Consider the following 25,522-nt stretch of genomic DNA (forward strand, 5'->3'; position numbering starts at 1 on the left):
ACCGATCCACCAATTTTACTTCTGGAGCTTCTAGAAGGCACAAGATCCTAGTTGACCGAAATTTTCGACTCATACTATGACTTGAAATAATTTTGTTAAGCATGAACCCAATAGGTTCATGTATAATATAAAATAGCTGTCATATAGACTGATGTCTCGATATGAGATCTTGAGGACTTACAGAAAGTAGTTCTTATACAAATGTATAACAATCCATGGATATTTCTTGCTATGTAGTTTAGTTTCCGCCTGTGAAGAGAAACCGTGCAGAGAACTTGACAAACGCCATCTATGGTGGAGGGTATATAAGATTCGACCCAGCCGAACTTAGCACGCGTTCACTTGTCTTTTGACTTTGTTTGGCTTTACTTTAATCTAGCAAAAATTTTTGGCCAAAGCATGATTGGTACGAGTCCAGATTAGAAAATCACTTGACAATTTTAATGTATCCCCATATTCACCCAACAAATTGAAGATAATATTGACACAAATAACGACTTATCGCTTTAAACTTAACAGAAAAAATACGAAAGCAAACAAAAATAGCTTTTGGCAATTGATGTGGTTCAAAAGCATGTGTCAGTTCTAATAAAATTATTTATGATAATGCAAAAAAGACCCGTGGTCTCTGCGCAGCAAATATTAAAGTTATAGACGATAGTCTTTAGGCCACTAGTCAAAAGCAAAACGTTGCAACGTTCATATCAAGCAAACAGAAAAGCAAGGAAACCTTAAAGGGTTCCCAAAGGAACTTAAACCAAGAAAAAAGAACACCCGAAACCAAAACTTAGCAGCCTACCAGCTTAACAGCAGCCAAATTGAAACAAAATGAAAGGTGTGTAAAGAAAAACCAACCAAACGTAAAAACTTTAAACCTCAACGGGTTTAACTACAGTTATCATTAAATTAAAAAAATGTTATGCCATGTTATTGAAGTTTTATCTAGTATTCTGCAAACACAATACAAGTTTGTAAAATTTTCTACGAAAAAATTTCGACTATTTGTCATTTGACATCATTTAATTACTGTCATGTTTAGCCAATAATCTTTGCCAACCTGCGTTTGATACCAAGAATCATTTTTTTATCTACTGCAGAATTCTTTGAACAGTCAATAACCTTCCTCTTTTCCAAGCTGTTTTCTGTGGAGAAGTATTTAAGCACCCAATTCCAGGGCACTGTGTATCACAATTAGTTTGCAATCCATTTACTAAGTATTAAATTTTCTATTTCAACTTCAATTCGAATCGAACTAATCTCGAGGATACCATGAAAGGTGTGTATTTCTTGCAAGTGGAGTACAAAATGTCAACGTAGTGAATTAATGGACTAAGATAAAACAGAAAGAAGCTGAATTTCTTATGTGAAGTGAAGGAAAGTGAATGCTATGGGCATATCCTCTAAAGGAAACGTGAAATTTGTTTACACGGAAATAATAAGAGAAAAAAAATAAACAAACGGAACCAATTATTACACTGATGAATAAGAGTAAAGTTCTTCTATATCGGAATGAAACAGCTCAGATCATAAATTGTCCTTCGTCATTTTTATACCCACCACCATAGGATGGGGGTATACTAATCTAGTCATTCCGTTTGTAACACCTCAAAATATACATATGCGAACCAAAAAGTATATATCTTGTCTTGACATTCTAAGCCGATCTAGTCATGTCCGTCCGTCTGTGAAAAGCACGATAGCGTTCGAACGAGCAGAGATATCCGCTTGAGATCGCTCGATGGGCATTGCAAATACGCCATATCGGTCCAGATTTTAGATCTTGAGCCCCTGAAAGCCGCATTTTTATTCGATGTGTTATTCGATGTGGCGGAAATTTTGCATGCAACGCTTTGCTTCGGCTTCCAATAACCGTACTAAGTAGGTCCAAATAGGTTTATAACCTGATATAGCTCCCATATAAAGTGATCTCCGATTTCATATCTTGAGCACCTGCAACAATCTTATCCGATTACGACTTCCAACATCCATGTCAAGTACAATCCAAATCGGTGTATAACTTGATATAGCTCCCATATAAAACGGGCTCATGATTTGACATCTTGGGCCCCAGAAAGCCACAATTCATCCGATTTGTCTGAAATTTTGCAAGTAGTGTTCTGTTACAATTTCCAATAATCATGCTAAATACGATCCAAGTCGATCTCCCGATTTGAGCCATATCGGTATATATGCTGATATAGCTCCCATATAGTGGAACACGTAGCGCCACGGTTATCCCTTACTAATGCTGGCAACATTTGTGTGGTTTAATGCCATGTACAATCTTCTCACCAAGGAGGTGTCGCATTGCGGCACGCCGTTCGAATTGGCTATAAAAATCAGGCCCCTTATTATTGAACTTAAACTTGACTCATTGATATATGAGAAGTTTGCAGCGATTTGACATCTTGAGACCCTGGAAGTTGCAATTATATCCGATGCAGGCTAAGTCATCGAATTTAAAATTTTGCGCAAATTTGATATGTAGGATATCGTTCAAAATCCGTACATATTGGAGGAGCTATAGAGTACATCGTTGTGCAAATTTTTGAGAAGATTAATTGATAAATGAGTAAACAATGGCCTTAAAAATTCAAATCGGGAGCTATATCTAAATCTGAACTGATTTCTATTAAATTCAATACCAATACCGGGAGTCATAAGGGAATCCTCTATGCCAATTTTCGTTAAAAAATTACCAAATTATTGCAATGCTAGTATAAATCGAACGAACATATATATAGGAGCTTTATCTAAATCTGAACCGATTTCTTTGAAATTCAATAAAGTCGAGACTTATAAGAGGATCCCTCTTGCAAAATTTCGTAAGAATCGGTTTACATATGACAATATAATTCCAATTTAAGCCCAAACCGGACGAACATATATATGAGAGCTCTATATCAATCTGTCCCTTTGCCCAAGAAAATGATTGTGCCAACTTTAAAGACTATGGGAAGAAAATTGCGGCCTGTACTTTGTACACGAATTAACATGGACAGACGGACAGACAGACGAACATAGGTAAATCATATCAGAAAGTGATTCTAAGTCGATCGGTATACTTATCAATGCGCCTATCTCTCTTCCTTCTGGATGTTACAAACAAATTCACTAAGTTATAATACCCTGTACCACAGTAGTGGTACAAATTAATTAATCCAATTATTTTTTTTTTTGAAACTGCTTCAACCATGAAAATGATAATATCAATCACCGTTTTTGAAAAAGTAATTGAAAACATTTCCAGATTAAAAATTTGTTCAATTTAAAAATGTTTGAATTTATTAAATTTTAATGAATTTTTAAATTGATTCAATAACTGAAATTTTCAATTAATTTCAAATAAAATTTCAATAAATAAAAAGTTATGTGTGCCTTCTTCAGTACAATATTACAGTTGTTTAATTAAAATCAATTTCAGGCTATATTGTAGATATTTGCTGAGTATTATTTTATTCCTTTCAGTTCAAGTCAGTTGTTCTAAATAGAATTTCAGTACAAAGTTGTCCTAGATAGTAGCGCAGAGGTTAGCATGTCCGCCTAGCATCATAGGCGGGGTTTAAATCATAAAATTTTCAGAGGTGACGTTAATGCTGGCGACATTTATGAGGTACTATGTCATGTAAAAACTTCTTCTCAAAAGAGGTGTCGCACTACGCCGTTCGGACACGGCTATAAAAAGGAGGTCCCTTATCATTGAGCTTAAACTTGAATCGGACTGCACTCATTGATATATGAGAATTATGCCCCTGTTCCTTAATGGAATGTTCATGGGCAAATTTGCAATTTGCAGTACTTAAATAAAACACTGCGATTATAAAAAAAAAAGTTGTATAGGGTCTAAGACCAATTTGAAATTCAATCATTTTATTTGTAAAAAAAAGTTTTATAGGGTCTAAGACCAATTTGAAATTCAATCATTTTACGGTTCAATTAAAATAATAATTTAAATAAAATATATTTTAAACGAGAAAAATAAAAGTTTCAATTCCATCTTCTATTGATTGAATGTTTGAATCAATTAAGTTTTGAAATGAAAATTACAAAATTTTCAATTACAATTGTTATTAAAAATAGTTTCAGATTTAATTATAAGATAAATGGAGTCAAATAATCTTTTAATCAAAAATGGCAAAAATTCCAATCACTACTGTAACTGAAACAAGTTAATGTTCAATTAAAAAATTATTAAATCAATAATTATTTAAATTGAAAACCATTTTATTTTCAATCAAATTTTTATTTGAATTTTTTTGGCGATTTTTTTTCCCGTGTAGATTTCTGTTACGACTTATTACATCCGTTAGCTACCGATTTACACCATATAAATCGATCTAAAACTATGTAAGCCGATCTCTCCTTTTAGCCTTATACGTCCCCTAGACGCTTCAATTTTTGCCCGGTTTGGCAGAAATTTGGTATGTAAAATACAACTATGTCTCTCCCACATTTTGGGTAAACTTTCAGCAGAATCCATGGTGGCGGGTTCCCAAGAATCGGCCCGGCCAAACTTAGCACGTTTTTACTCATTTAATTATGACATCCAACAACCAACAACCGGTTTATAACCTGATATAGCTCGCATATAAAGCGTTTTCACAACACATAGTTTCTGCTCACACGTTCAACATCTATATATTCGTATGGGCCAATTAGGTGTATAACCTATGGATACCATGAAAACCGATTTCTCGTTGTTGTTTCTTGAGCACCTATTGGAATCAATACCTATACAAAAACATATAAAAATTGCTTCGACTTTCATATGCGTCCCATGGAGCAGGTTACATGAAATTTGCGTTTACATGCGTTTACTTATAGCTGGGTTCGAGCCTGTTGTCTAACCTAATGAAGGAACAACAACTCGTTGGTATACCCACCAGCGAAGGATGGGAGCATATTCTTTTTGTTATTTCGGTTGCAACACATCAAAATAACCATTTCCTTTCCCACAGATCATATATATTTTTGATCGTCGTAAAAATCTAAGACGACCTAGCAATGTCCGTCCGTCTGTCCGTAAGCCTGTCCGTTATCAGTTTTTAAGCAGAGAGATATTAAGCTGAAATTTTTCACAGCTTTTTTTTATCCATACGCAGGCTAAGATGGGCTATAGGAGATATCTTAACATAGTCTCCATGTAGCCCGATCTGCCGATTTATGGGCTTAGGCTCATTGAAGACACATTTATAATTCGATTTCTCTGAAATGTAGAATAGTTAGCTATGAATAGCCCCTCGTCTTCAGTGTTGAACATGGCCCAGAGCTGTCGATATTTGGATATTGCTGTCATATATACCGATCTTTTGATTTAAGGATTGGGGGCCAAAAAAGTCGCTTTTATTATATTATTTATTCGTTAAAATTTAGCACAAGGAATTTTGTATTTGAGAGTAGAGTAAGAAAATCATATTAAAAATTGAGTAAAAGTATTTATGGAGTCCGGCCCAAGCCTAAAACTGCCACAAATAGGCATTTTGGATGATCATGCCAACATGGGATCCAATTTAAAGGTATTCGAGAGGAGACTACGAATATGACATTCAAAATGAGGTCCAAGGAATGGGGGGCCGTCCGTCTAAACCAGTCCCCTAATCGTATTATTAGCTGACAATGACTATATGGGGTTCAAATCAAAGGTATTTGAGAATAAATTACGACTCTGAAACTAAAATTTGTGTCCAAGTATCAAGGTGGCACACTATCGGCTAAAACCACACCAAACCGATTATCTGACCAATGAGGAAAATGTGGGGATCAAGTGATTTATATTTTACGTAGAATGAGAACGTAATCTCCTTCTTATACTCCAAGACTGTTCGTGACCTTACCGTCCTGGTTGTAAAGATGTTCACACTAGACGTTCTTGCGTTAGAACCACACCATCTCACGCATTCCGTGATCGCCATGATCTCCGCCTGTAGGACCGTACCATGGTGAGGCAGTCTAAAACAATGTAGATCCTCTGGCCCATTATGTCCTCTAGCTGCTTCACACTTAATCTCGCGTCTATGGGCGGGATAACTAGAATAGCCTACAGTGCCCTGGCGGACGTTTTCCTCATCGCCCCACGTATAACACGAGAACACGTTCCCTAAACCTGTTGAATTATCCCTAGGTTGCACTTTTTCTCCATCACAGTTCACCAAGAAGTCTTATGTTGCTTCTGTTTAGTCATTGGACTATGCTCGGATTCAGGCCCCATTTCGAGTCTACATCCTGTCTACATAGTGTCCAGCATCAGTGAACCTCCTCGTTACGCTCCTGAATGTGACACTTCCATTTCATTTTCCTGTTCATCATACCTCCTATATATTTGACCTTGGCAGATTTCGAAATCATTCTTTTGAGGAAACGTGGTGCATAAAATTGGCCCACCTTCATCTTCCTCGTGAACAGGCAGATTTCAGTCTTCTATGGGCAAACATTGAGACCTCTTGGTTTAGCACAGTCATATACAATCTCCAAGATCCTTTTCGCTTTTCTGCATAGCTGAGTTGGATCTCTACTATAAGCAGACGGGTTCAAATGCCTCTTCAGTCAGCATCCGTAATAGGTTTGGGTCACCCATAGGATGGTCACCCATAGCAGTTGCGATAAAAAGCCCCCACTGGCATGCCATGTGTCACTTTCTTCCTTATCTTTATATGGAACCCACAATTCATCCACTTATTCATTAGCATATGGTTTTTCAGACTCTAAGGACCTGGTCCACCCGGTACTCGATCACGGTGTTGGTCCGCACATTGTTCAAAGCCACCTCGATGCCAATGCATACCGCCAATGTGTACGTCTCGATGGATTCTTGCTTTTTTCGCACAACCTCACTAGCAGTTCGGTGGATGTTCTACTCTTTATCATGGTATCTACAAAACGTTTCAAGGTATTAAGAAGAAAGGACGTAAGACTTTTTGGTCTGTAGGTCTTTGGTGACGCAAAACTTGTCTAGCCGGGCTTGAGTATAGATACCACCCTTGCCTTCTGCCAGGCTTTCGGAGTATACGCTGCTGTAAAAATAGCGGCCAGATAGCCCGCCTTTTTCTGTAGTAACGCAGGAAATATTCCATCAGGTCCGAGTCACTTAAATGGTTGGAAGCTTCTCAAGGCTTCCTTTACAATAAATTTTGGATTGATTAACTTCTTTATACCATGATTCCGTGAGTCCCTTCGTACTCTATGGAAAATGCATTTTTATCAATATCCTAAACATATCTTCCGTTGACTTACCCCCGTATCATCTACTAACGTTTCAGTTTGGACATGGGTATTTGAAAGAAACTTTTTATCTTGGCGGAGTCATTAATGCTATCGACCAGTTTACAAAAAGGCTTACAGGAGGCACGTTTTGTCGCTTTGATCATCTTATTGTATTCCTTGGGCAGTGTGTAACACACATCCGTCGGTAAATACTAACATTTTGGGAGAATTTTGGGATGTAGGGCTGTCCCCTAAACACTTGGCCTCAAAAAAATAAAGAATACTTGATTCGTTTTCTACTCTCAAATGCCTTTCGAATGAGTGTCATATTGTCATAATTGCTCTATACAACCCTTTTGAAGCATTTTTAGGGTGTGCGGTCCCCCAGTAGCAAATGCAAATTGGCCCATAAACATTCCATTAAGGAACTGGGGCAAACTTCTCACAAATCAATGAGTGCTGTCCGATTAACTTAAGTACAATAATAGGGGACCTCCTTTTCCTTTTTGGGGAGAAGTTTTTACATGGCAAAGTACCTCACAAATGTCGCCAGCATTAGGAGGGAATATCCACCGCTGAAAATTTGTCTTATGTTCCTGCGTTCAGCGTCATAGGCGGGCATGCTATCCTCTGCGCTACGGTGGCCTCACCCCAGTTGCCCCACCCAAAATTTGTATTTAGGCAACTATTAGCTGAATTAAATGAAAACAAAATTTCGCTTGTATCGCTTCCCCCCTCTCTGATATTTGCCATTTTTGAAATTAGGGTAAGGGAAGGGTCCGGATATCTCAAACTTTCACACGGAATAATAGAATTTGTATTAGTACTGCATAATTTGTACAATTCTTCGCTTGAAAGTCAAGACTTTCTTCAGAATTCCTTATCGTCGGTAAGCTAGATGATAACTACATGACGCATAAGCCTTATTAGTGTGTTCTTCCTGCTGGCTCCTGCTGCCTACCTTTTAATAATTTGCTGGACTTCTGCCAATTTTAACTGAATCTAGCTGGTGGGCAGACACCCTTCGATGTTACTTCAGCAATTTACTAGGAAACTGTACTTTCCTATTCTAAGGACAACTGATTTTCTTTGTTATTTAGAGCTTAAGGCAAAATGAAGCTTATAGATAAGCTTGAAACATACTTTTTGGAGTTTGCTCCCGGATCCAAATGAAAATCCTGCTTGACTACTAACAAGGCTTCGGAATTTGCACAAAAGAATTGCCTTATATGCGCATAAATATATGCAGCAAAAAGAAAAATGAAAAATAGGCCCAAAGTATTCACTCCAAAATTTTGGGATACGAGTATAAAAAAAAGGTTGGACAATTTTTGAGTTTTTTTACGTCCTCCACCAAGGGTGGGGGTATTTCTTTATTCCGTTTGTAACATCATATAATATTTATGTATTCATGATCTTCATGACATTTTAAGCCGATCTAGCTATGTCCATCCGTCTGTCGAAAGCACGCTAACTTTCAAAGGAGTAAAGCTAGGTGCTTGAAATTTTGCCCAAATACTTCTTATAAGTCAGTTGGGATTGTAAGTGAGCCAAAACGGTCCATGTTTTGATATAGCTGCCATATAAACCGATCTTGGGTCTTGAATTCTTGAGCCTCTAGAGGGCGCAATTCTTATCCAATTTTGAAATTTTGCACTTGGTGTTTTGGTATCACTTGACCTGATATAGCTGCCATTTAAACCGATCTCCCGATAAGACTTCAAGAGACTCTAGAGGCCGCAATTATTATCTGATTTGGCAGAAATTTTACACTTATAGTTGAATATACAATACATATCGGTGAATAACTTCATGTTGTTCATATATATATTGAAAAAGTCATTCAAAGAACTGGACAAATGCGATCCATGGTGAAGGGTATATAAGATTCGGCCCTGCCGAACTTAGCAGGCTTTTGCTTGTTTTTATTAATAACTAGCTGAACCCGGCACGCTCCTTTGCGCCTTCTTTTACTTTATATGGAACAAAACTATCCTTTGAATATTTATTTTCGGCAATTAAAGAGATTTGAGTAGAATACCATGCTTCGAAAATGGTATATATGTCACTTGACTAACAGTATAAATGTCTTTATGTGAATACAGTAAGTTATCGGTCTATAAGTTCGCTCGGAGGGTTAAGGGTTATTTAAGTTAGTGGATGTAAGATGTACTCAATTCATAAAAGACTTTAATTGAGCCCGATTATCTCATGGAGATTTTGAGAGTGGGAAGGCCCTCAGCATGTTGTTTGGCCCCATATTACCATTTGTTTAATGGGGCCAAACATTTCGTCTCAAAATTGGATATCAAATTCGTTTTCTTTCACATACCTTTCATTTGAGCCCCTTAATGCAATAGTCAGCAAATATGTCCGGTTTGGGGGTGGGGATGTTTTGGGGAATGGGGCGGCCATTGAGTGACTTGGTCCTGAAAATATACAATATATTGGGTTCGTGTCCTATTATAAAATACCTTTTATTTGATTTATTGCAATGGCCAGAAAATATGTACTATTTGGGGTGTTATGAGGGTGGGTTGAGTCCCATATTGTCGTGATTGCTTTATATATATATATATATATATTATAGGTTTTGGGGATTGGGCGACCCCCCTAAGTACCCCACCTAAAATTTGGATACCAAATTATTGTTTAGAAGTTACTGTAAGAGAGCACACAAAATTTCGCTTTAATCGCACACCCATCTCCGAGATCTGGCGTTTCTGAAAATTAGGGTAAGGGGGAGGGTCCGCCATCCCTTCCGGTATCAAAAAATGTACAATAGTACCCTATTTTCACCACGCGGTCATTATGCAGCATTTGGAAAAATTTCATGAAAATCGGTTAAGTCGTTTTTGAGTCTATACGGAACAGACAAACCAACAAACAAACAAACAAATATTGATTTTTATACCTTCCGCCATAAAATGGGGGTATACTAATTTCGTCATTCTGTTTCTTACTACTCGAAATATTCATCTGAGACCCCATAAAGTATATATATTCTTGATCGTCGTGACATTTTATGTCGATCTATTCATGGCCGTCCGTCTGTCTTTCGAAAGCACGGTAACTTTCGAAGGAGTAAAGCTAGCCGCTTGAAATTTTGCACAAATACTTCCTACTAGTGTAGGTCGATTGGGATTGTAAATGGGCCATATCGGTCCATGTTTTGATATAGCTGCCATAAAACCCGATCTTGGGTTTTGACTTCTTGGGTCTCTAGAGGACGCAATTCTGTACCATACTTGGCACAATTGTTGGATATCATAACAAAATACGTCGTGCAAAATATTATTCCAATCGGATAAGAATTGCGCACTCTAGAGGCTCAAGAAATCAGGACCCAATATCGGTTTATATGGCAGCTATATCAGGTTATGGACCGATTTAAACTATACTTGACACAGTTGTTGGAAATCATAACAAAACACTTCGTGCATAATTGCACTCCAATCGGATAAAATTCGCGCTCTCTAGTGGCTCAAAAATCAAGACCAAAGATCGCTTTATATGACAGCTATTTTAAAACATGGACCGATATATCCCATTAACAATCCCAACCGACCTACACTAATAAAAAGTACTTATGCAAAATTTCAAGCGGCTAGCTTTACTCCTTCTAAAGTTAGCGTGCTTTCGACAGACAGACGGACGGACGAACATTGCTAGATCGACTTAAAATGACATGACGATCAAGAATATATATACTTTATGGGGTCTCAGATGAATATTTCGAGGAGTTACAAACAGAATGACGAAATTAGTATACCCTCATCCAGTGGTGGAAGCTATAAAAAACAAGTAAGGCAAAAGTCGGGCGGAGCCGCTACACAATACCCTAAATTAGAAATTGTAACTTATTCTGAACCAAAATTGGAGGACTTCGGTGGTGGTTTTCAGATAGGTTATAAAACAATCCCTATCGAATTTCGAGCAAATGTGTTAAAATTGGTAATGACTACGTCTCTACATGTGCAAATAGGGCGGTAAATATGTATATTGAAGCCAAATCGATATCTGAACCGATTTTGATAAGATTTAACAAACATGTGTTTTGTCATGAGAGATTTATATATACCAATTTTTGTGACAATCGGTTTACAAACGACGGACAAACAGGAAAATATAAATTTTTGCCGTTCATTTACATTTTCCATTTTTAACCTGTTCAAATCTAAACAAATTTTAATTTTGACGACTTAGCCTGGCACCCCACTTATACCCTACACCACTACTGTGGAAAAGGATATTATAGCTTAGTGCATTTTTTTATAACACCCAGAAAGAAGAGAGCTAGACCCAGTTATAAGTATATCGATCGACTCAGAACGAATTTTTGATTCGATTTGGCTATGTCTGTCTGTCTGCCCATGTTAATTTGTGTACAAAGTACAGGTCGCAATTTTCGTTCATTCGATCATCTTTAAATTTGGTTAAGTCGTAAAAATTAAAATTTGTTACCATTTGAACAAGATAAAAAGGGAAATTCGACGATGTTAATGAACGGCCAAAAATGTTTTTCTTTAAAATATAGGTGATAGGAAATTAGCTTTAGTATCGATACTATTGATATTTTATTTTTACTATCGATATTTAAAATGAGCCAGGGTAGAGTAAATGCTACCTTAATTGGCAAGTGGGTTTTATTTACGATTTCCAAATACATTCCAAACCATTTTCTGTGATTCACGACGTATAGCATCAAATCATCTTTTGACCCCAAATATTATTTACACAGAAGTACTCACAATTTCCTACATCAAGTGTGGTTCATGTATTTAGTGTCTTTTTCCTTTTTCTTCTTTACAGGCTACCAAATGTCCTCAGGCCTATGCCTGATTGTTCTCAGTGTTTTTGCTTTGCAAACGCAATTCGCCACAGCTTCGTATTCGATGAGTGAGACATGCCAACAATACTCAGAAGGTTATATTGCCAATCCCGATAATTGCCAAGGTTATGGATATTGTCGCGGCGGAGTTTTGATAGGAACTGGTACCTGCAAAGATGGCTTCCTTTACGATTCTAATGGTGGCATCTGTGACTATGCGGCTAATGTGACCTGCATGAGCAAACTCGAGAGTACCTGCAGTGTAGTTGGCGATCCTGTGTACGTGGCCGATCCTGACGATTGCACCCGTGCTTGTTATTGCAACAATGGCAAATACAGCTGCACCTCTTGTCCCCAATACCAAGTTTTCAATCCCAACACCAGATCATGCGTCTACAGTAGCCAATACTCTTGCCCCGCAAGCTCTATTTGTCGTTTGGTGCCCAACAACAAGTTCGTAGGAGATCCAAATAATTGCGGCAACTTCATACAATGTGTTGGCGGTGCCGGCCTCAGTCAACTCTGCCCCAATAACTTGCATTACAACGCCGTTACAGGCTATTGCGCCACTGATCCTCCAAACTGTGGAAATTCCCCCCCTTCGCCCACTCCACCATCGGCAGGTCCAGGCGTTCTGCAAAACTTGCCGACTAATTCCACGGCCTGCTTGAACTACAAGACTCCCCCAAGCGGAAATTCTTATTTCGTTTCAGATGGCACTACGTGCATGGGTTTTTATGTTTGTGATAATACTGACGGACCTGGTACATGGTACAAATGTCCCTTCCTTACCCATTTCGATGAAGAGGAACAAAAATGTGTCACCCCATATTCGGTGCGTTGCCCCTACGATCGCTGCGGCAATCTTAACCAAACTTTTGTCGCCGATTTGGGATGCACATCCTATTCGTATTGCATCACACAAACGAAACAAAATTTCGGTGGTAATACTTGCAAAGCTGTGAATTTCAACTATCAATACTTTAATGAGGTCGCATCAGCCTGTGTCAATCAGGATCCCGCATACCCGATTTGTACGTCGAGCTAAGAGAGAGATGAAAATCTTTTAGATTCCCATATATTTTGGTGTTTGATCTTTACACATTTGTTTTCTGCAAATAGGAGCAAATAAACGATGATATATATCTAAAATAATTACAAACAAAAACAAGTAGCAAGAGTTTTAGTTGATTAATTCAATTCTTTCTGCGGGGGATACTTCGCTCTTGAACACACTCCGTGAGTATTTATGCAATTTGGTTTAGATTGAATGCTTTAGATTGGCAACGCCATTGTTAAAATAGAAGAAAGTTCAGGTTTAGCGGAGATTCGTATGGATATGGTGGTTAACGCGTATTAAGTCAGGTTGCCATTTAAACCCAATGAAGTTGTGCAATAAAATCTCGACCCGCCTTGCTCCCAGGTGCAGCTCTTCTGCATAAATCGTTTCAGCTATATATATCCATACAAAGCAACTCTGCAATTTGGGTGGGGTGTGTCCACAATATTCTGGTTGTAAGTGGAATAGGCTAGGGTGGTCCCGGATTTCAAGCAGAATACACATCTAACTCTTGATAGCGGCATTCACTCGATTCCTCGACTGTTAACGCTACAAATACCTGCTTTATATACCGCTTTTTTTTAAGAACAGAGAGCATATAAGGACACAATTTTATTACCCCATGAGAATTAACAAATAAAAGTGTGCTAAGTTCGGCCGGGCCGTAGAAGACTAATCGGCAGATCGTTTACTATGGGACCAATACCAGGTTAAAGACAAAGGCGGGCATGCTAGCTTCAGCGCTACGATGGCCTCTATTCTCTCAAATTGTAGGGGCCCACGAATTCAACTTGAAGGACCACTATAAATGGGAGCTACTAAATCCAAATCTAAACCAATATGGCCCATTTGCAATCCCCAATGACTACGTCAATAAGAAGTGTGTACGAACAAGTAAAAGCGTGCTAAGTTCGGCCGGGCCGAATCTTATGTACCCTCCACCATGGATCGCATATGTCGAGTTCTTTTCCCGGCATCTCTTCTTAGGCAAAAAAAGGATATAAGAAAAGATTTGCTCTGCTATTAGAGCGATATCAAGATATGGTCCGGTTTGGACCACAATTAAATTATATGTTGGAGACCTGTGTAAAATGTCAGCCAATTCGAATAAGAATTGCGCCCTTTGTGGGCTCAAGAAGTAAAATAGAGAGATCGATTTATATGGGAGCTGTATCGGCCTATAGACCGATTCAGACCATAATAAACACGTATGTTAATGGTCATGAAAGAATCCGTCGTACAAAATTTCATGCAAATCGGATAATAATTGCGACCTCTAGAGGCTCAAGAAGTCAAGATCCCAAATCAGTTTATATGGCAGCTATATCAGGTTATGAACCGACTTGTACTTTATTTGATATAGTTGTTGAAAGTAACAATAAAAAACGTCTTGCGAAATTTCAGCCAAATCGGATAGAAATTGAGTCCTCTAGAAGTTCAAGAAGTCAAGACCCAAGATCGGTTTATATGGCAGCTATATCAGGTTATGAACCGATTTGAACCATACTTGGCACAGTTGTTGGATATCATAACAAAATACTACGTGCCAAAATTCATTCAAATTGGATAAGAATTGTGCCCTCTAGAGACTCAAGAAGTTAAGACCGAAGTTCGGTTTGTATGACAGCTATATAAGGTTATGGACCGATTTGAACCATACTAGGCACAGTTGTTGGATATCGTAACAAAACACGTCGTGCAAAATTTCATTCCAATCGGATAAGAATTGCGCACTCTAGAGGCTCAAGAAGTCAAGACCCAAGATCGGTTTATATGGCAGCTATATCAAAACATGAACCGATATGGCCCATTTACAATACCAACTGACCTACACTAATAAGAAGTATTTGTGCAAAATTTCAAGCGGCTAGCTTTACTCCTTCGGAAGTTAGCGTGCTTTCGACAGACAGACGGACGGACAGACGGACGGACATGGCTAGATCGACATAAAATTTCACGACGATCAAGAATATATATACTTTATGGGGTCTCAGACGAATATTTCGAGTAGTTACAATCAGAATGACGAAAGTAGTATACCCCTCATCTTATGGTGGAGGGTATAAAAATATCAAGTGTATATCTCTATTCGATCGACTGCTACCATGATTTCAACAGACGGACGGACTTAGAATTTAGTCGTCGAGGTGTTATATACGGATTGACTAGATGAGTATACCCCCATCCTATGGTGTACAGTGGGATAGAATCGAAAAACAAAGCTAGTAAAAATTACGCCACTTGAGCTAAGAGAGAGATGAGGTGTTATAAAGATCAATACGCAAAATTTCCAATATCCCCGAAACCAGTAGAAATATTGTAAATCTGAAATGATCTTTTTTGCAGGGATTTATGAGCACCACTATGGGTATAATAATCATCCTATTTTATTATAACTCCACTACCATTACGTATATCTTAACAGGGTCTGGAGTATATTTGATTCAGGTTCAGAGAACTATTATAAAGGGTAATTTTTTAGGAGCTATAGAAAAGTTTTTCAAACAAAAAAAGAATTTGATACAGTGGGTTGTTTTAGGCTCTTCAATACTCGTTTTTATCATGTTTCAGATCGGTCTACATGTGGATATAACTGTCCATAGGCCCATGAAAGGTGCATTTGTTAACCGACGAATTTGACACAATAATTTGTGTTAGAACCTTACATAGCATTCCTGAATAACCTTAAAACCTTAACCTGAAATCGGAGTATATTTAGACATAGTTGCTATGGTGGTTAATAAATATTCGAGCTGGTGGGTATCCAAAGTTCCTCACGGCCGAACCTAATGCTTTTCTACTTGTTTCGTTTGTGTGTGTAAAAGTCCTTAGACGAAATTATTATGCAGCTTTGTCTATAAGAACGCAATTTAAAGAACCCTGAGAATGTTGAAGATCAAGAAGTGTTTCTCATTGATCACAAAATCTATGATAAATACTCCAAAAACATGAAAGTGTATGCAATAAAGGAAAGTATTTGCCATTGCTATAAGAAACAAGTTATAGTCCGATTCGGACCATAAATGAATGCTGAACATTGTAGAAGTCATGGTATAATATTTCAGTTATCCGGATAAGAACTGCGCCTTGTAGGCGGTCAAGAAGCAAAATTGGGAGATAGGTTTATATGGGAGCTGTATTAAGCTATAGAACGATTCAGCCCGTTTTAGACACGTATGTTGAAGGTCATGAGAGAAGCCGTTGTACATAATTTCTGCCAAATCGGATGAGAATTGCGCCCTCTAGAGGCTCAAGAAGTCAAGATCCCAAACCGGTTTATATGGCAGCTATATCAGGTTATGTACCGATTACTTACCGCCATACTTAGCACAGTTATTGGAAGGCATAGCAAAACATCGCATGCAAAATTTCAGCCAAATCGGATGAGAACTTCTAGCTCTATTAGCTCAAAAAGTCAAGGTCCAAGATCGGTTTATATGACAGTTATACCAGATTATGGACCGATTTGAATCATACTTAACACATTTGTTGGAAGTGATGCCAAAATACTACGTGCAAAATTTCAGTCAAATCGCCCCCTAGAGGCTCAAAAAGTCAAGACCCAAGATCGGTTTATATGGCAGCTATATCAAAACATTTACGGATTTTGCCCATTTACATTCCCAACCGAACTACACTAATAAAAAGTATTTATGCAAAATTTCAAGCGGCTAGCTTTACTATTCCGAAAGTTAGCGTGCTTTCGACAGACAGACGGACGGACGAACATGGCTAGATCGATTTAAAATGAAATGACGATCAAGAATATATTAACCTTATGGGGTCGCAGACGCATATTTTGAGGTGTTACAAACAGAATGACGAAATTAGTATAACCCCATCCTATGATGGAGGGTATAAAAAGGCCATTGGATAAAAGAATGTCGCAAGTTGAATGCAGATGGCAATTCTTCTACGTCAAAGCCAATTATGGATCATACAAATGTTGAATTACATGCGATGAGAAATTAAGGAATCTTATATATAAAAATCAATTTGTATTTGTTTGTATGTTTGTGTGTTCCTTATAGACTCAGAAACGGCTGAACCGATTTTCTTGAAATTTTCACAGATGGTGCATAATGACCCCGTGGTGAAAATATGGTACTACATTTTTTGATATCTGAAGGGGGGCGGACCCTCCCCCTTACCCTAATTTTCAGAAACGCCAGATCTCGGAGATGGGTGATGCGATTTAAGCGAAATTTTGTGTGCTTTCATATAGTACCCTAAAAAATTAAAAATTGGTATCCAAATTTCGGACCAAACATATATTAGGCCAATCACGACAATATGGGACTGAAATGAAAAGTATTTAGGATAAAAAAACGTATCTGATATCGAATTGTCGGACCAAGTGCTAAGGGGACCACTCCAAGCCCCAAAACACCCCTAAATCGGACATATTTACCGACCAGGGCAATATGGGACTCAAATGAAAGGTATTTGAGAGTAGAATACGAATGTGATATCCAAATGTGGTACCTCGTTTTTGGGGGTCCACCCCTTCCCCAAAACACCCCCCAAACAGGACTTATTTACTGACCATGGCTTAAATACAAGGTATTTGAGTGTAGAATACGAATCTGATATCCAAATATGGGACCAAGTGTTTTGGGGGTCGCTTCTCTCACGACCATAGCAATATGGGACTCAAATGAAAGGTCTTTGAGAGTAAAGCACGACTTTGATATCAATATTCGGTAAAAGTGTCTATAGGGCCAACCAACCCCCACAGCACCACCCAAATAGGAAGTATTATCAAATAAGAGTTTTTTTAAAGTGGAACACGAATCCGCTATATATTTTCAAGGCCAACTCACTGAGTGGCAGCCCATCCCGTAAAACACCCCCCAAGCCGGTCATGTTTGCCGAGTATGAAAATATGGGGCTCAAATTAAAGGTATGTGGGAGTAGACCACGTATCTGATAATAACATTATGGGCCAACTGTCTAGCGGACGTCCCACCACCATAACAACCCCCAAATAGGACGTAAATGATCACCAATACAATTTGGGTCTTAAAGTGAGTGGAACTAAATATTCATAGTTTTTAGGGCTAATACCCCGAACCGGACATATTTGCTGACTTTTGCAACAAGTCGTTTAAATGAGATTTGAAAACGAATTTGTTATCCAATTTTGACGGCAATGGCAATGTGGGGTAAAAAAACCCTTAATCGGGCATATTTACCGACCATGTCAATATGGAGCTTAAATGAAAAGTTTTGGGGGTTAGAGCAAGAATTGATACCCATTTTCGGTACCAACTTTCTGGGGGTCTACCCCTTTCCCAAAATACTCCACAAACAGCAATTTTTGAGATAAGAAAACGAATTTGATAACTTATTTTGGGGCCATGTGTTTGGGCGACGCCTCATCCAGTAAACTTCTCTTAAGCCAATGGTAATATGGGGTTTAAATAAATGGTATTTGAGAGAAGAGCACGATGCTGATATTTTTTCATGGCCGAGTATCTGGTATTTTTTCATGGCCGAGTATCTGGTATTTTTTCATGGCCGAGTATCTCCCCCGAAAACACCACTAAATCAGACATCATGAGAATATCGGGCTGAAATGAAGTATTTTAAGAATGGAGTACACCTTACATCCAAACTTAATTTCGTAGACCAATAAAGATCATATGGGATTCAGATAAAGGCACTTATATTGTTAAACTGATAGTCAAGTTAGCATGGTATTTCACTGAAAGATCTTTAATTGTCGAAAATAAATATTCCAAGGAAACTTTTGTTCCATATAAAGTAAAAGGAGGCGCAGTTTGTTTGTTTGTTTGTTTGTTTTTTTTTTTAATGTAATGTAAATAATTTTTATTTTGATGAGAATTCATTACAATTTGTGCCTCGCGAAGCCTTAGGCTTGTTAGGAAGGATATACAATGTAAAAGTGTAAAATTCGTAGTACTAAATTAAATACATGATTAAACATTACAAATTAGATAACAATGGATAACAAAGTATTATAAGGTAATCTTTTACAAAGGAATTTAAACAATTTAGTTTATTCGCTTCATTGCGAGTTAATAAAGAATTTCTTAATTTCATTTTTCCTTTTAAATCTATTTTGTAAACGGAGGACATGAGGCTGTATCGCATTTAATATAGAAGGCAATTGTATATCTATTGTATTTTTCCCATATTTTTTGTTGAATCTGGGTACATTGTATCTTCCTACTGCGCGTCTTCTTGTGTTGTACTGATGATTTATTGGCAATAGGGATGAGTCGTCGTAGAATTCATTTATTATGGTGGTTTTGTATATATTTTTTTCAGTCAAGATGTTATGTGTTTTTGCAATTTCTTTAATATCGTGGTTTTCGACATTGTGTGTATATATTTGATTGATGGAGTTATGAGGGTTGGCGTTTCGCAAGTTAATCTGCGGTTGTGAGTGTACCGGTTTGCTTTTTATTAATATTTTAAGTAGCCTGTTTTATGTTTTCTGTATTATTTTGAAGTGCGATGTATTTCCAAAAGCAGTGATTCCATGACGGATGTATGATTCAGCAAGTGAAAAATAGGCTTGTTTTGTCACATCTAGGGGAGCATAGTTGCCAAGATGGAAAATGGCATATCCAGCACTGCGTAACTTCTTGTTTAAATTTTGAATGTGTATTTTCCAGCTGAAATTACTGTCTACCATGACTCCCAGGTACTTGTACGTGTTAACAGATTCTATGAGAGTATCGCATTTGTCATCGAGGAGTGCTGAAGTTGACTTGTTTTTGTGCAGGCAATCATAGTTATGAAATTTTATATTTATCACACAGCTTGGCACACTGGGTAATTTAATGTGCATCAGTTTAGTTTTCGCTGCATTAATAACCAGTCCATTGTCATGGCACCATCTAGATATGATATTTAACTCCGATTGAATTATATTAATTGCTGATTCAAGCTTCTCATGAGCCACTACAATGGCAGTGTCACCGGCATAGGCGAAAGTCTCGCTGGAATTCAGTTGCTTCAGCATTTCATTGGCGTATATCAGGAACAATATAGGTCCCAGTTTTGATCCCTGGGGAACCCCATATGTTAAGCATACCTCTTGGCTTAAGCTATTTTCAACTTTTACTTTATAGGTTCTGCGATTCAGGTAATCTTTTATCCATTCCAGACACTGTCCTCGAATTCCATTTCTCTCAAGAATTCGTATGATATTTTTATGACATAGTGTGTCAAACGCTTTGCTGAAGTCAATAAAACCAACTAAACAATGCATTCTTTTATCTAGACATTTGTTTATGTGCGTTGAGAAATGACCAAGTAATTGGTTTATGTTTTTACCTTTCTGAAATCTGTATTGACGTTTATTTATAATTTTATATTTAGTAAGAAATCCTCTAATCCTTCTTACTATAATTTCTTCCAATATTTTTATACCCACCACCGAAGGATGGGGGTATATTCATTTTGTCATTCCGTTTGCAACACATCGAAATATCCATTTCCGACCCTATAAAGTATATATATTCTTGATCAGCGTAAAAATCTAAGACGATCTAGGCATGTCCGTCCGTCTGTCCGTCTGTCCGCCTGTCCGTCTGTCTGTTGAAATCACGCTACAGCCTTTAAAAATAGAGATATTGAGCTGAAACTTTGCACAGACTCTTTTTTTGTCCATAAGCAGGTTAAGTTCGAAGATGGGCTATATCGGACTATACCTTGATATAGCCCCCATATAGACCGATCGGCCGATTTAGGGTCTTAGGCCCATAAAAGCCACATTTATTATCCGATTTTGCTGAAATTTGGGACAGTGAGTTGTGTTAGGCCCTTCGACATCCTCCGTCAATTTGGCTCAGATCGGTCCAGATTTGGATATAGCTGCCATATAGACCGATATGCCAATTTAGGGTCTTAGGCCCATAAAAGCCACACTTATTATCCGATTTTGCTGAAATTTGGGACAGTGAGTTGTGTTAAGCCCTTCAACATCCTCCGTGAATTTGGCTCAGATCGGTCCAGATTTGGATATAGCTGCCATATAGACCGATCATCCGATTTAGGGTTTAAGTCCCATAAAAGCCACATTTATTATCCGATTTCGCTGATATTTGGGACAGTGAGTTGTGTTAGGCCCTTCGACATCCTCCGTGAATTTGGCTCAGATCGGTCCAGACTTGGATATAGCTGCCATATAGACCGATCATCCGATTTAGGGTCTAAGTCCCATAAAAGCCACATTAATTATCCAATCTTGCTGAAATTTGGGACAGTGATTTAAGTTAAACCCCTTGACATACTTCTGCAATATCGCACAGATCGGTTCAGATTTGGATATAGCTGCCATATTGACCGATATCTACGTTTTAGGTTTTGGGGCCATAAAAGACGCAATTATTGTCCGATGTCGCTGAAATTTGAGACAGTGAGTTTGGTTAGGCTCTACGAAGTCCTTCTTCAATTTTGCCCAGATCGGTCGAGATTTGAATATAGCTGCCATATAGACCGATATCGCGATTTAAGGTCTTGGCCCCATAAAAGGCGCATTTATAATCCGATTTCACTGAAATTTGACACAGTGACTTATGTTAGGCTTTTCGACATCCGTGTCGTATATGGTTCAGATCGGTTTATTTTTAGATATAGCTAGTGTACTTTTAGTATTTGGTCCAAATCGGAACATATTTTGATATAACTGATATGGGACATAAGGTATGAAATTTCCACCGAATTTTGATGAAAGGTGGTTTACATATATTCCCGAGGTGGTGGGTATCCAAAGTTCGGCCCGGCCGAACTTAACGCCTTTTTACTTGTTTCTATTGCGGGTAAAATAGAAATTGGTCGATAATTATTGTTTGTTTGTTTGGACCCTTCCCGTTACCCTAATTTTCAGAAACGCCTGATCTCGGAGATGGTGATGCGATTTAGGCAAAATTTTGTGTGCTCTCATATAGTACCCTAAAAATAAAAATTTGGTGTCCAAATTTCGGATGGGGTACATAGGGGGCCGCCCCACCCTAAAACCTACCAAACATATGTTTACACCAATCACGACAATATGGGACTAAAATGAAAGGTATTTAGGATAAGAAAACGTATCTGATATCCATTTGTCGAACCACGTGCTAGGGGACCACCTCAACCCCCAAAACACCCCTAAATCGGACATATTAACCGACCATGACAATATGGGACTCAAATGAAAGGTATTTGCGAGTTGAATACGAATGGGATATCCAAATGTGGGACCACGTTTCTGGGGGTCCACCCCTTCCCCAAAACACCCCCCAAACAGGACTTATTTATTGACCATGGGAATATGGGGTTTAAATAAAAGGTATTTGAATGCAGAATTAGAATCTGATATCCAAATATGGGACCAAGTGTTTGGGGGGCAGCCTCTCTCCAAACACCTCCCCCAAAGGGGACAAATTTACGACCATAGTCATATGGGGCTCAAATTAAAGGTATTTGGGAGTAGACCACGTATCTAGGGGATGTCCCACCACCATAACAACCCCCAAATAGGGCGTATTTGCTCACCAAGACAATTTGGGTCGTAAAGAGAGTGGAACTAAATATTTATAGTTTTTAGGCCAATACCCCAAACCGGACATATTTGCTGACTTTTGCAATAAGGAGTTTAAATGAGATTTGAAAACGAATTTGATATCCAATTTTGAGGGATATGGCAATATGGGGTTCAAATAAATGATATATTAATATATGAGAATAGAGCACGTTGCTGATATATTTTCCGGGCTTAGTATTTGGGGGACCACTCCAATCCCCAAAACACCCCTAAATCGGGCATATTTACCGACCATGACAATGTGGGCCTAAATGAAAAGTATGGGGGAGTAGAGTAAGAATTGATACCCATTTTCGGAACCAATTTTCTGGGGGTCTACCCTTTCCCAAAATACCCCACACACAGCAATTTTTTAGTGACCATCGCAATATGGGACTCAAATAAAGGTAAAGAATACGAATTTGATATTCAAATGTAGGACCATGTATTTAGGGCATCACCCCTTTCCCAAAATTCTCATCCTGTAAACTCCTCTTAAGCCAATGGCAATATGGGGTTTAAATAAATGGTATTTGAGAGAAGTGCACGATGCTGATATTTTTTACTCTACATCTTACACCTTACATCTAAACTTAAATTCGTAGACCAAAAAAGATCATATGGGATTCAGATAAACGCACTTACATACATATATTGTTAAACTGTTAGTCAAGCGATATACTATTTTCGTAGCATGGTATTTCACTAAAAATTTTTAACTGTCGAAAATAAATATTCCAAGGAAACTTTTGTTCCATATAAATTAAAAGAAGGCGCAGCGGAGCGGGCCCGGGTCAGCTAGTAATATATAAAAATTAATTTGTTTTTGTTTGTTTGTTTCTATGTTTGTGTGTTCCTTATAGACTCAGAAACGACTGAACTGATTTTCTTGAAATTTTCACAGATGGTGCATAATATCTGATGGGAGGGCGGACCCTCCCCCTTATCAAACCCTTACCCACTACCCAAAACCCTTCAACAGGACATATTTACCCATTGGGACAATATGGGTATCAAATGAAAGGTGTTTGGAAGTTGAGTACGCATCCGTTATAAGAATTTAGCACAAGGTGTCTACTCTCCAACCCAAAACCCCCCAATACGGGCATGAAAGTCCAACGTTACAAAATGTCTTTTGGGTCTTAGCGTCTGGGAAACCGACCCTATCCTCCCAATAAAACAAATGCCAAACTGTCTTGTAGGATGACCGAGAATATATTGTACTCAAATGAAAGAACGTGTCAGAGGGCCATCCCCCTCCACCGTCCTACCCTAGAGGGCTGAAAAAAAGATCAGTTTATATGGGAGCTGTATTAGCCTATAAACCGACTCATACAATATTCGACACGTATGTTGAAGCTCATGGGACATGCCGTTGTTAAAAATTTCGGCCAAATCGGATAGTAATTGCGCCTTTTAAAGGCTCAAGAAGTCAAGATCCCAGATCGGTTTATATGGCAGCTATATCAGGTTATGGACCTATTTGAACCATACTTACCACATTTATTAAAAGGCATAACCAACCCCTCATCCAAAATTTCATCTTAATCGGACAATAATTGCGCCTTTAGTTGCTTTAGAAGTCAATACCACAGATCGGTTTATATGGCAGTTATATCAGATTATAGACTGATTTGAACCATTCTTAACACAATTGCTGGAAGTCAAAGCAAAACACGCCATGCAAATTTAAGCCAAATAAATAAGAATTGCGTCTTCTAGATTCAAAATCCAAGATTGGTTTATATGGCAGCTATATCACAACATGGACCGATATGTCCCATTTACAATCCCAACCGACCTACACTAATATGAAATATTTGTGCAAACCTGCAAAGTGGCTACCTTTGCTCCTTGGAAAGTAAGCGTGCTTTCGACAGACAGACAGACGGATATGGCTAGATCGACTTAAAATGTCATGACGATCTATACACATTATGGGGTCATAGACGAATATTTCGAATAGTTACAAACAGAATGACGAAATTGGTATACCCCATCCTATGGTGTAGGGTATTAAAAAAAAATAATGAAATGAAGGCCGATCAGGACCGAATAGAACAGCAGTAAAAGGTCTTTGATAGTGGAGAACACTTCTTACCCTCAAATTGGTATGGACACAGGAGTACCTGCGAATCTTTAAAAATGTGGTATCCCAAGTGGTAGCTTCGATACATAATTCTGAATGTAGATAACTAAAATTCGTACATATTGAAGAAGTCATAGACGAAATCATTGTGCAAGATTTTGAGAAGATCGGTTGATTAATTAGCAAAGGCCCTGAAAGTGAAAATCCGGAGATGCGTATACATGGGAGCTATATCTATATCTGAACAGATTTTGATGAAATTCACCAATGATCAAAAAATTCATAAGAGAAACCCTTGTGTCAAATTTTATGAGGATCCGTTAAATTATTGCAGAATTACTAAAAATCGATCGAAAATGTATATGGGGGTCAGTTAAGAGAAGAACAAATTATGGCACAATTACTAAGAATCGAACAAAAATAAATATGGGAGCTATGCCTAAATCTGAACCGATTTCTTTGAAATTCAACTGCAATGGCGGGAGAGAGGGAATCCTTTATGTCAAATTTCGTGTGAATATGTTAACATATGACCACATTCTCAAGGGAGGATGCGCCCATTAATGTTTGGATGATAGATCAACTTCATTCTCTTGGTTTTGGTGGTGGACCAGAGTTGCCAAACCCTCTGCCCATAAAGTGGATATTAGATTCAAACAACACATTTAAGCTACATATTGCTATAGTCGGTATATATGTATGGTTTAGGGGAAGTTTATGAGGTGAGACATCCCTGAAACACTTGGCCATAAAACAGATACCAGATTTGAACCTCTTTTTGGCATAATCCACAAATATGTC

At 38.1% G+C, this 25,522-nt stretch overlaps 1 protein-coding gene across 2 annotated transcripts; it reads left to right on the forward strand.

Annotated features, from left to right (window-relative positions):
• The first annotated feature begins 688 nt into the window (after positions 1-688).
• Positions 689-13,094, forward strand: LOC106094920 (peritrophin-44). 2 transcript variants are annotated; one of them, XM_013262161.2, is made up of 2 exons: positions 689-835; positions 12,013-13,094. In XM_013262161.2, the coding sequence occupies exons 1-2, from the start codon at positions 829-831 to the stop codon at positions 13,077-13,079; spliced, it is 1,074 nt and encodes a 357-aa protein (XP_013117615.2). In that variant the 5' UTR covers positions 689-828; the 3' UTR covers positions 13,080-13,094. The 2 variants fall into 2 exon arrangements, with proteins under 2 accessions (XP_013117615.2, XP_013117614.2); XM_013262160.2 differs by lacking the exon at positions 689-835 and adding an exon at positions 1,166-1,276.
• The last annotated feature ends 12,428 nt before the right edge of the window (positions 13,095-25,522 follow it).

This window comes from Stomoxys calcitrans, chromosome 1 (assembly GCF_963082655.1).
Source record: "Stomoxys calcitrans chromosome 1, idStoCalc2.1, whole genome shotgun sequence".
Lineage (NCBI taxonomy): Eukaryota > Metazoa > Arthropoda > Insecta > Diptera > Muscidae > Stomoxys > Stomoxys calcitrans.